At 41.1% G+C, this 13,052-nt stretch overlaps 2 protein-coding genes across 2 annotated transcripts; one reads left to right on the plus strand and one right to left on the minus strand.

Moving 5' to 3' along the window:
• Window positions 1-756: 756 nt before the first annotated feature.
• LOC147498410 (uncharacterized) lies at window positions 757-2,143 on the plus strand. The gene has a single exon (XM_086560393.1). The coding sequence runs from the start codon at window positions 766-768 to the stop codon at window positions 1,861-1,863; it is 1,098 nt and encodes a 365-aa protein (XP_086416519.1). The 5' UTR covers window positions 757-765; the 3' UTR covers window positions 1,864-2,143.
• A 1,714-nt stretch (window positions 2,144-3,857) lies between these two features.
• On the minus strand, window positions 3,858-4,502 carry LOC147498411 (uncharacterized). Its single transcript, XM_086563226.1, has one exon. The coding sequence runs from the start codon at window positions 4,500-4,502 to the stop codon at window positions 3,858-3,860; it is 645 nt and encodes a 214-aa protein (XP_086419352.1).
• Window positions 4,503-13,052: the final 8,550 nt, after the last annotated feature.

The raw sequence follows: 13,052 nt of genomic DNA on the forward strand, positions 1-13,052 counted from the left end.
TAACATTTACGGCTGGATGGGAAAGTCTATTCGGAATTTTGGATATATAAACTGTTTGGGACTCAATCCTAACGATGTTCGCATATTTGTGACCAGTAAACTCTCTGGGACCCAACTCAAATGATGTCCGCGTATTTGTTGAAGGCTGAATTTACATGCATGTTAAGTAGTTAATTAACAGAGCTTTATTTTTCATTTTTTCATTGATATATACATTTCTGATGCATCGCGCTATTCATGTGCATTTAGTTCAGTGAAACCAGATTCCTTGGAAAGTAATAAAATGAAAGATTAAAACAAAAAAAAATCAGGTTAGAGTGTACGACTAAAGGGTGAGGGAAAGGGAATACTCTGGAGTAATAAGCTCTAGTCTAGCCGTCTAGGGAAGTACCCAGGAGTGTGGTATTGCCAAAAATAAAGAGCTCATATTTCACAAGGATAGAATCTCTGAGCAAAAGCAATGTGGTGAGTACGCGTTTATGAACACGGTGAATGTCTCTCATATGTCATTGCAATTCAGCAAATAGTGCACTCGGACTCAAGAACAAGTCCAGGTCTTAAGAGTAACAGGCCCGGGCCCAAGACCAGTTTGATCATTTTGTAGAATCTCATAAACCCTAATTTTCGTAGACATAAAAAAGAAACCCGAGTAATCTGATTATTTTAATTGAAAGGTTTGTTTTTCATTTCATTGTAATTACTGATTAATTTTTTGTTTTTTTCTTGTATAAATATAAATTTGTTGCATCAAAAAGAACGAAGGCAATGTTGGCTTTTAGCAAACTCCGTTCTCTATGTTCTCACCCTCCGACATCTTTTATATTTTCTCTGTCTTCTACTCCACTCCCCAAAGTCCTAACTTCAATTAATGTTTCTTCCTCTCCTCTGTTTTACCCCAAAGATTCTACCCAATTGTTCAAGAGATGTGGTTGCAATGATGCTGAAATCAGTAAGATTTTTCTCCGACAACCTTCGCTGCTCAAAGCCAATGTCACCATTCTTGGTTCCAAGCTTGACATACTCCTTGGCTTGGGACTCACTAGTTCTGACCTTGTTAAGATGATCAATTGCCGTCCCCGTTTTCTTAATTCCAAAATCAGTTGTGACTTTGACAACCGCATTGATTTCCTACAGTCCCTTTTTGGATCAAAGGAGGGGCTTCTCAAAGCTATTGTTCGGAATCCATCACTCCTTGTTTACAACTTAGAGAAGGATATTAAACGTTGTGTCTCCTCCTATGAAGGGTTGGGAATTAGCCGAAAAGACTTGGTTCCTTTGCTCATTTCTCGTCCCATGTTGATTCCGCGGACCTCGTTCAATGGTGAGAAGCTTGAGTACATACACAAGACTGGTCTCTCCAACAACTCAAAAATGTACAAGCACATAGTCACTCTCATCGCCATCTCCCGTCTTGAAACTATCCGTGAAAAGGTGGCAAATCTTGAAAAATTTGGTTTCTCTTGTGACCAAGTGATGGTGCTTTTTGGTCGATCTCCATTGTTGCTTACGCTGTCGGGGGACAAGGTCCAGAGGAACATGACTTTTGTTATAGGGACCTTGAATCTCCCTGCCACTGTCGTACTTCAGTATCCATTTCTCTTGTTATTCAATTTGGAGTCTGTCTTGAGGCCTCGATTTGTCGTTGCAGAAAAGATCAGAACTATGTGCTTGCATCCACAAGTAAAAGGGCTGGACCTGTTTAGAGCATTCAGGATGACGGAGCCTCGATTCTTCAAGGCATTTATTACTGGTCAATCCAAGGATGTCACTGCTGAGTTGATGAAGTTGTACACAAAGGCAAAGGACATTAAAATTTTGGCAGAATCCTCGAGGACATCCCCTTATAAAGGCTTCCCATTTTGAATTAAATTGTGTTTTGCCCAGAACCTGCTAAATTCAAATTTCATTCATTTTCTCTGCAGCGTCTGTATCTACTGATTACAATCTCTGTTTTGTCCATCTTCTTTTGTTTTAAGCTATTGTATTTGTATACAAGATGATTGTTACCTCTTCTCCATGGCTTCTGTAGTTGTGTAAACCTGTAAATGATTAATAGATCCAACAATTGCATAGCAGTCCTTGTTGTGCCTGGTATGTTGTTTCTTATCCAACAAGATAATAAAACATGTTTATGAGTTTTGTAGTTACCTTTTTTCAGATGCAAATTATTGTGTTCTCCGTCATTGGGGAGATTATGCTGGATGCAAGTAGGAAGATCAGATATCTTTCTATTTGAGTACATTAATCCAAGTGATGTTTTATGCCCTTATCATTTTTCAATGGCTTTTAAAAAAATAATTCTGCTGACATTTAAACTTTAAGACTAGTTGCCTATTCCAAATGATGTCCACAAGAAGCATCATTTGAATTGAGAGCTACTTAAATCCCTAGTTGTTAGGCTAGATTCTTCGCCTTCACAATTCCCTTTCTCTTCAAATTTTAAAGATGTGAGATCGTTTGATGTAGTTAGTATTTGTAAATTGCCATATTTCTTTTGGTGCTGAAAATTTGGAATCCTGCGTTCTCCTGCACCAAGTTAACCACGAAGATTTGTAAGCCTTGTTTACAGTTCTATTATATTTGTTAGGTTCACTTGTAGTTGATGATCTGTTGCCTTAAAAGCTGCATTTCTCCAGGTCCCATTATTATGCGTTAGAGTAACATTAACAGACGCAAAGTTCTGATCATCTCTTTGGTCTTGCAGTCTGTTACCTCTTACCCAAACATTTTTTTCGCAATTCTTTTTGATTCTTTAGTCATTTGCAAGGGGCGTTCCAGTTTATTTTTACCCAAATTTCTTTTGGCAATCCTTCTGTCCTTCAGATAAGCTTACCATTGCAGTTCATGCCCTCTTGAAACAATAATCATGCAACTTCCGCTAAATTTTTAGCAGAATGCTAAAATAGTTGAACTTGATACAAACTAAATCCAGTCCAACTTTTCTCAATTACACGATTTACTTAATTAATTTCCAAATTCTTTTAAAACAAATTATCTACTAATGCAGTGCCATTACCGTGATTCTCAACTCCAAGTTTTTTTTTTCTTTATCCCAAATTCACGATAAGTACAAAGGAAAAGACCCAACGATATAACAAGAATTCACTAGTTTACGCATATATTGCGAGAAAAATCATCAAAACCTAGAATATAGAAGAAAGAACTTACACACATTCGAAACTAGCAACCAAATATGCAATCAACTATGTTTGTATGCACAAGTACCAGTACAATGTAATTGTCACTTGTGCCTTCCAATCTTAATGCCTGAGTGTGCTGCGTGCCTAAGGAGCTCTTATGCATTAGTGCATAACTCAGGATCGCCTATGCTTTTGACATAACTGGAGTTATGGGGTCTCATGCATATATTAACTATTTAGAATTAGGATCCGAAGAAGTTACCTTGCCAATATGCAAAACGGCCTCTGGGCTTAAGTTATTGTGTACTGCCCTTCATAACAGCCTTGGGAGAGATCAAACTTGGAACAAAAGAACTTGTAAGAAATGAACATGGGCTTTAGATACCTCGATTTTGAATGTTTTTCTCTTTGCTGTGTCAGAGAGCAAGAGACATCCCTCTCTGGGGTTGTACCCCCCACAATTTACTATCATTTATGTTTGTACCCAAAGGAAAAAACACAAGGTTGATCATTGTGTGACAGATCCAGTTATCATTAATCATTTGCCATACGCGAGTGTTTGATTTGTCGTATTCAACCAACGCCAAAGAACCTTTAAAGTTCATTAGCAGCCGAGAATTCTCCTCAGTCTCTACTTCCACAGAAGGAGGAAACTTAATGGTACTGAATTCCTCACTATGAATATTGAAAACAAGGATGTTATCAAGACAAGAACGACTAGCCAAGCTGTTGATGATCCAAGAATAGTATTCCAGGCCTATAACCCCAGTATATAGCATGAGGAAATTCAAATCTTCTCCAAGAGCTTTCTCCTATAGTCATGATCTCACCAACGCAACATATGTAGTCAATTTCGTCAAATACAAAATAAGCTCTAACCACTATGTAATTCTTGCTCACTTGGTCATAGCCAAAGCCTATATCTTGCTGCAAAAGATCAACTTCCGGATGTATTTTTGGCATAACCATCTGTTTTCTTGTAATTGGATTGGTAACAATGAGAGGGTCTGTACTTGCAGGCAGCTTCACACATTCTCGAGTACTTAAATTGCAGATCAAAACAGGATCTACGAAAGCAAAGCCGCGTCTATAAACGCAATCTTGAGCTATACAAAGTAAGCCATTGCAAGAACCAAAAATGTAGAAGTACAACCCCACTTGAATTTCTGACATCAGAATCTCCTCAAAAGCACTCCAACAATTATCTCCTTGCTCTACCAAAGAATATATAGAAAGCTTATGACTACAACCTTGCGGAACTAGGACATAACGACGATGTTGTTCACGAGAAATGGATTGGCTCATGTGCAAGTCAACGAAGTGAGGATTGTGGATTAAACGATACCAGTCCTTACACACCATCCTGCATTCAACCAATGACTCAACTGGAAGAACTAACAAAATCTCAAAAACTATCTCGAAAGGAAGATATGGCAGTCCTTTGCACCGCGTTTCGCCTGTACAACAACTTGTATTTCTCTTCACCATTGAACTTTCCATAACCTCTTATCTTTTTTATGTCACAAGTGAATGAGTATAACATAAACCCGAGATTAAAATATCAGAAACTAACAAAGAAAAACCCAGGCATGGTATCATAACTTAAAGTGGCAAGACAATATAGAGGAAGAAAATGAGACCTTTTTCCCAATTGTATAGTGCCACTACCGTGATTGACCATGTGTACAAAGGAAATGTGCAACTTAGTGTTGGGGATTACACCAATACCAATCGGTTCCCCACTACACAGATAACTTGTATGAACACAATTCAACTCCAGATAAATTCTAAATATCAACTACAACCTATACTAACATGCCCAACTCGCTAAACAACTATTAACAATGTGATAATAATGTAAAGCGGTAAAAGCAAACCACAACACAAAGATTTACCGTGGTTCGCCAATGATGCCTACTTCCACAAGAGCCGCTTCTTAATAAAGTGGGAAGGAAGATTACAATCTCTCCTTACGCTCACCTTACTAGATCACTTTATCTCTTTTGCTGGGTTGTATCTCCTAAAGGTTCTCTCTTTTTGTTTTAGTCCGATTCCAATCCTTCCGACTTGTTTGGTTCTCGTTAGGTTAGGTTTTCCAAAACCTTGATTTTGGTTTTATCTCCAAAACCAAATTCGCGGTACCGTAGCAAAGCCCACGAAAAATAACCTGACTGGCGTATGGCACTCGAGCGCCGAAGTCGCTAACAAGACTGAAGCCGGAGGCTGGCGCTTTTTGAGCGCTGGTCGCCTCTATGTTATTGGAACTCGAAGCGAAGTCGCGCCTATCGCAGCGGCGCCTCGACTTATGCGATGCGAATTCGCCTTTACGTCGGCTCCGGTTTCTCTCCTCATGTGAGGGATAACTCCAACAATCTCCCCCTCGAAAAATGAGGGGGCTACCTCCATGCAATTGCCAAATCAACAGGAGGAGCCATGTCGCCATTCCCAAGAATAGCACAACAAACATCAAACTTACCTTTCGGTAAGACTTTGGTCATCATATCCCACCCGCTCTTGTCGGTATGGATCTTCTATACACAAATGCTTGTCTTCGAAAGTACTTCTCTAATCCAATGATAACGCATCGTGTATGTGCTTGGATCTAGAATGAAAACTCGATTCTTGCTCGCCGGATGGCGCCTCGACCGTCACAGTAGAACTACAAACCGCTTTACTTTTAGCCCTAGTTCGTCGAAGAACCTCTTCATCCATAGCAACTCTTTGCAACACTCGCTGCGCAATATACTCGCTTCAGAAGTGGAGGGCAACACACTTTTGCAACTTAGATTGCCAAGAAACCGCCCCCCGCAAAAGTAACCGTGATAACCGGAGGTGGACTTCATCGAGTCAACATCACCGCCATGTTCCGCATCGCTGTAGCCTTCAAGTAAGGGCTTACTTCCACCAAAGCACAAACATGATTTGGAAGTGCCTTTGAGATATCTCAATATCCACTTAACACCTTCCCAATGCTCTTTACCCGGTTGATGTAAATCGCTTACCACCCCAACGGCGAAAAGCAATGTCCGGTCTAGTACACACCATGGCATACATCAAACCGCCCCATCGCGGATGCATAAGGAATATTTTCCATCCGACTCGCCATGCTCACCCTTAGGACACATCTCTTTGGTCATGCGAACTGGCCACCAAGCGGACAACCGACCGGCTTCGCTTGATCCATGTTGAATCTCTTCAACACCTTTTCTCAATGTAGCTTTCTTGAGAAAGCCACAACTTTCCACTCTTTTCACACGAAAGTGATCCGCATCCCAAGTATCTGCTTTGCTTGACCCAAATCCTTCATCTCAAAGGACTTACTCAAGTCTTTCTTCAGATTGATATCTTGTTGATGTTTGGGCCAACTATCAACATATCATCCACATACAAAGAATAAGCACAATGAAATCTCCATCCGGAAATCTCTCGAACAAACGCGACAATGATCGGAAGCGCACTTCTTGTATCCTTTGCTTCACCATAAAGGAGTCAAACTTTATGTACCACCGTCTCGGTGCTTGTTTCAACCCATACAAGCTCTTTATCGCCTTGCATACTAGGTGCTCCTTGCCTTTGACCTCAAACCCTCGGCCGGGTCCATGTAGACATCTTCTTCAAGGTCTCCATGAAGAAAAGTCGTCTTGACATCTAGTCGCCAACCTCTAGGTTCATACTTGCGGCCATACCCAATACCACCCGGATAGAAGTCATCTTCACTACAGAGAGAAAAATCTCATCAAAGTCAATTCCTTTCCTTTGACCAATCCCTTCACAACAAGGCGAGCTTTGTGCCTTGGGTGAGGATTGTTCTCCTCATGCTTGACTTTGTATATCCACTTATTCTTGAGAACTTTTCTCCCCGGTTTCTCAACTAACTCATAAGTGTGATTCTTATGCAAAGAATCCATCTCGCCATGCATGGCCTTCAACCACTTTTCTTTGTCTCAGCACCTTCAAGTGCCTCTTGATAGTACATAGGTTCTCCACCATCCGATAGTAGCACGTGACGCATGTGGTGGATACCGGTGAAGCTAGTCTCTCTTCTGCCGGACCCTCCTTGCCCCATCTGGCCGGTGCCTCGTGAGGTTGCACTTCGCTTGCTCGTGGTGGTTCATGCATCTCATCTGCATCTTCTATACCAATAGGTTCTATCCCATCATGAGCAATAGATTCTCATCATGAGCTTCAAACTCATGGTTCTCTGCATTCTCAATGCCTTCGCGACGCTCCACAAGAGGAACTTCCGGTTCAATCAACAAGATCATTGGTGAAAGCCTCAGAGCTTCACACCCTCCTCAAAGTCTGCTATGGTTTGGTCTTCCAGAACACAACATCTCGACTTGGATTACCTTCTTGTTAATCGGATCATAGAGTTTGTAACCAAACTTTTCATCTCCATAACCCGTAAAAATGCACCGCTTGGCTTTGTCATCAAGCTTGATCTCTCATCCTTCTAATATGCACAAATGCCCCGCACCCAAATACCCTCAAGTATCCATAATCAACATCTCTCGCCTTTGACCATACTCTCCTCGGATAATCACTATTCAAAGGCTTTGCGGTGACAGTTGATCACATGCACGGCCAGACGCGATTGCTTCTACCCAAGAGTTTCTAGGTAGCTTAGAGTGAGATAACATGCATCTTATCCTCTCTACAATGGTACGGTTCATTCTCTCTCGCTATTCCATTCTTTTGCGGTGTCTTGGGAACGGTCCGCTCATGACTTAATCCCATGACTCGCAATACTCTTCAAATGGCCCAATGTACTCACCCCCATTATCCGAGCGAATACACTTCAACAACTTCCCCCGGCTCTCTTTCCACCATCTTTGTGGAATTTCTCAAACACGCCAAGTACTTCATCCTTGGTCTTCGGACTATAGACCCATATCTTTCTTGACGATCATCAATGAATGTCAAGAAGTAACGGCTCCCCAGGTGGGACTTCACTCTCATAGGACCACATAAGTCCGTGGGCACTAGTTCAAGGGACGTTGTCCTTTCGTGAGACGGGAATCTTTGGAAAGACACCCCGTGTTGCTTTCCTACCAAACAACAAAGTACATGTACTTAAATGTGTACCTTTAATGTCCGGCATGGCCTTTTGCTTAGCAAGAACTTCCATCCCTTTTATGCCCATGTGACACGCCTCTTGTGCCACAGTTGAGATGAAGCTTCTTCTTCACGCGATTCGCTTACGCTTTACACAAACTAGCCCGTGTTTTGTAAAGAGAGCAAGTTTTCTTTCCTCGGGCGCTACAATGGAACCTCCAGGTTTCCATACCCCGCTACCAAACGAGTTTACAAAGCCATCATCATCTAATTTCCCAAAATTAAATTAGGCTTAACCGTATGTCGGGGACATGTCTTTACATCCTTGAGTGTCAAGGTGTAGCCGACATTGGTTTCTATATGAACATCTCCAATGCCTACAATCTTCGAGACGCATCGCTACCCATCCTCACTTCACCATATTCACCACAGTAGTAGGTAGTGAAGAATCCCCCGCGCGGACGCGTGATAGGATGCTCCCCAGTATCTATCACCCACTCAGATCCCCCGACATGAGGTACTTTCGACAAAGACACACCACAATCGACACAATTCCCCACTAGGTCATCGACTAGTGCGGTAGTATCTCCTGTGTTTCCGTTCCTCTGCACCATGTCTTCATGTACACAGTTATTCTTCTCATCCCTCTTCAGTGTTCTGCACTCATATCCGAAGTGGCCTTTGGTGGCACAATAGTAACATTGCCTCTCTGCCTTAGGAGTTCTAGCTTCACCCCTAGATTTACTTCTGTCATCACCTCTAGAACGAGATGGTTTTCTGCCTCGACCTCTCCCCCGTTTCTCTGTGAAAAGGACCTCTGAGTTAGAAGAGCTGCTTCTTGCACTCCTTCTAGTCTCCTCATTCAACAAAGACGTGGTAGCCATCTCCATGGTAACAATTCCATCCTTGGCTGCTCCATGTAGAGAAACTGCTAATGTCTCCCAACTTTCGGGTAGAGAGCCTAATAGAAACAAAGCCTCAACTTCGTCTCCCAAATTGATCTTCATCAAATGCATCCGATTGATGATATTCTCAGACTTCATTAAGATGCTCGCACATTGAAGAACCTTCTTGGTACTTCGTGGTTCCGCAAAACTTCTTAACGACTAGCACTTTGTTTCCACCGACTTCCTCTCATAAAGGTCTTCGAAGTTTCTTCCATAGACCGGCGTCGAGTCTCTTAGGCCACATGGTGAAAGACACCGCCGTCAATCCACTGTCGAATGTATCCAATCGCTTTTACACAAGCTTTTTCCACTCGGCCTTCATCGGGGTTTTTTCGGTTTTACTCCCTCATTCTCAATGGGAAGTGCCAAGTCCTTGCGAGATAGCAAGTCTTCCATCTTGGCTTTCCAGATGGTGTAGTTCTTCCTATTCAGGACTCATCATACGAAAGTGTTCACGGAATGGTCCATCTCTACAAGTTATTTAACCTCAAATCTTCTCTCGAATTTCACAAACACCTTCCCGACCAAGATTCGGATAACACCCTAAGGCTATTCTAACCAAGGCTCTGATACCACTTGTTGGGGATTACACCAATACCAATCGGTTCCCCACTACACAGATAACTTGTATGAACACAATTCAACTCCAGATAAATTCTAAATATCAACTACAACCTATACTAACATGCCCAACTCGCTAAACAACTATTAACAACAGATAATAATGTAAAGCAGTAAAAGCAAACCCACAACACAAAGATTTACCGTGGTTCGCCAATGATGCCTACTTCCACAAGAGCCAGTTCTTAATAAAGTGGGAAGGAAGATTACAATCTCTCCTTACAGTCTCTCACCTTACTAGATCACTCTTATCTCTTTACAGGGTTGTATCTCTGTAAAGGTTCTCTCTTTTTGTTTTAGTCTGGATTCCAATCCTTCTGACTTGTTTGGTTCTGTTAGGTTAGGTTTTCCAAAACCTTGATTTTTGGTTTTATCTCCAAAAACCAAATTCGCGGGTACTGTAGCAAAGCCCACGAAAAATAGACTTTGAGCGCTGGCGCTCTGGCTGAGCCTCAGTCGCCACAAGACTGAAGCCGAGCCTGGTGCGCCACTTTGAGCTGGTCGCCTCTATGTTATTGGAACTCGAGCGAGTCGCTCTGACTTATCTTGATGCGAATTAAGCCCGTTTACGTCGGCTCGGTTTCTCTCCTCATGTGAGGGATAACTCCAACACTTAGTTCATAACTACGTATGTATATGCAGAGAAAAATCGTTTAAAAAACTAACATAATTTTGTAACCTACAATCTTATCGTGCACTGCCCTTCATAACAGCCTTGGGAGAGATCAAACTTGGGAGAAAAGAACTTGCACGACAATGTGAACGTGGACTTCCAGCTACCTCGACTATGAATCCCTCTTTCTTTGTTGTGTCATAGAGAAAAAGAAACCCTTCGCACGTGTCCACTTCCAACAACATATCAACATTCATTGTTATACAAGGAGAAATTAAATCATCCATAATTATCGTGTATTTACAAATCCACTTACTATCCATCATTTGCCAGATGCAAGTGTTTGATATGTCGTCGTGAACCCGATGCCAACGAACCTCTAAAGTCTATTAGATTCGGATTATACTTGTCGGTTACTACCTCCAATCGTAGGAGGAAACTTACTAGTACTGAATTCTTCATTATGAATATTAAAAAGCAAGGATGTCATCAATGTTAGAATAGTTGTATCAACACAAAGAATCCAGAGTAGAAACGTAAGAAACAAAGCGATGACAATGACCGTAATTAACAGTGTAATAACCAACCAAGGCGGATTAGTCGTCCTAAGGAAAGATTTCCCTTCCAATGGTGCGAAAGGCAGCAAGTGGCCTTCTTCACAGATTTTGCACTAGAACGGACTACCTCTGAAACGACAATATAACTCTCTCTCAAGGCTACTCTGAAGAAGAAGAGAAGAAGAATAGGATAGGTTATCGTTTCTGTTTCTCTAAGATGGGTTTCTGATCTATTAAAGTCTCTCCCCTCTATGGACTCACAGTCCTATTTATAGAGGTTAGGTCAGTCTCCTAAACAGATAAGGAAGAGAGACCAACTCCTAATAGAACACCAAAACTTGCTGCTCAAGAAAAAAGCAAAACAAGTTTGGGCAATTAGTCAAACCACTACCCACAATAGTAAGCCCAAGCCCAAGCCTGAACCCGACCCAATGTGGTGGATAACCAATGTGGGACTATCTATTATGCACTAAAGTGGGGAGAACATTATTTGTTCATCTCCTCCACTTTGCACACACACACTAGTATTTAGAAATACACAAGAGATTCCAACAATCCCCCACTATTTCAAAATACTAATTGTCCCCCACTATTTTGGAATAGGATATTACAAAAAAAATGGGTTAACTAAATGCCAGAGAGAATCGAAAAAACAATGCATAAGATACTGGTGCTTTTCGGGCTTGAACTAGTCATCGGATAACATGTTTTATAATACGTGAAAGTGGTGGATTAAAAAATCTTTGAACCAACATTCCCTTGTAGTAAAATAGAGCACATGCACCCACATTGCTCTTTCATTATATGCCCGTTTCAAGGTGTTGCTTTTGGCCCTTTGTATTGCGTGTTCCATGAATGCTCTAGAGTACTTGCTCAGATACTCATAAGAACCGACCCAGTTCTACATTCACGTAGGTGGATATCCATCAAGTGTACATTGCAGTTAAAATACACTATCTCATTATAAAATGGACTATGGATTCCAATAAGAGTTATAACTCATCCTTACTCATTGCAATTCTAGTTATACAAAGTATACTATAGTACCATCTCATCATAGGGTGGGACGTCTCATAAATAAATAAGACGATAGTACTCAAGCAGATCTAATTTGGTGACTTGTTTTTCCCTTTGAACCTACTTCATGGGATCTCGAATCACATAGGTAGGGTTGCCGTCAATGTCGCCCTATATCTGGGCATAAGTCCCATCCCTCTCGACGTAACCACTTGCCTCCAAAAAGTGGTGTGGTCAAACATGTGGCCAAACGAAGTCCAACCTAACATAATCTCTAGCAGCTGCTTGATTAAGTTATATCTCAAACTTACATGTATTCTTTTCCCATTGCACATAAGATAACATGTCTTAGCTATTGCAATGAGACAGTTGCAAAGCATATACACATCAGGAGGCTGTTTAGAGCCAATAGGAAGATTTGTCAAGAGGTTGCTAACCCACTCAACATCATCACATGCCTTTTCTAAGGCGATTAGCTTGGATGATATCCAAGACACTCAATTTCCACCAAAGGTAAACACATAAACATTACTGGATCCAGTTTATAACATATTACCCTTCCAACAATTATGGAAATTTACTAAATATCAGTCCATAATCAATGGCTCTGCTATAGTACTTGGATAATCTGACAATATACATCAAAGTTTCTTATAAGGACACAATGGGTTTTCAGCTCAGTATGTTATTAATGTAGGCAATGTCATGTCTCACATACATTATCCATCAAGTACAATAGGCTACCAATGATATTGACATATTTAGTATGAGAAAACACAAGGAAAATATTTTTCATAAGATGGATATTTGCCACAAAAGGTGTTAACGCATGCTTACTATCATAATACCCAAACTTTTCAATGAAAAATATTTCTACTAAGTGCTATAACAATATAATGAGACCAACATGAGTTTTAATTTCTATATTCACCACTCATTCAATTCTGTAGTGCCCGAAATTCCCCTATACCATCCCCGGTCCACGGTTTAAGGTATGCGGCCTGGGCTTCAACCATATTCAAACGTCAACATCTTGACAACTGAATATAGCAGTTACAGAAATAAGTTTAACAACATAATGAACTATCGTTTTCAATGACAG

The sequence above is a fragment of the Coptis chinensis genome, chromosome 5 (assembly GCF_015680905.1).
Source record: "Coptis chinensis isolate HL-2020 chromosome 5, ASM1568090v1, whole genome shotgun sequence".
Classification (NCBI taxonomy): domain Eukaryota; kingdom Viridiplantae; phylum Streptophyta; class Magnoliopsida; order Ranunculales; family Ranunculaceae; genus Coptis; species Coptis chinensis.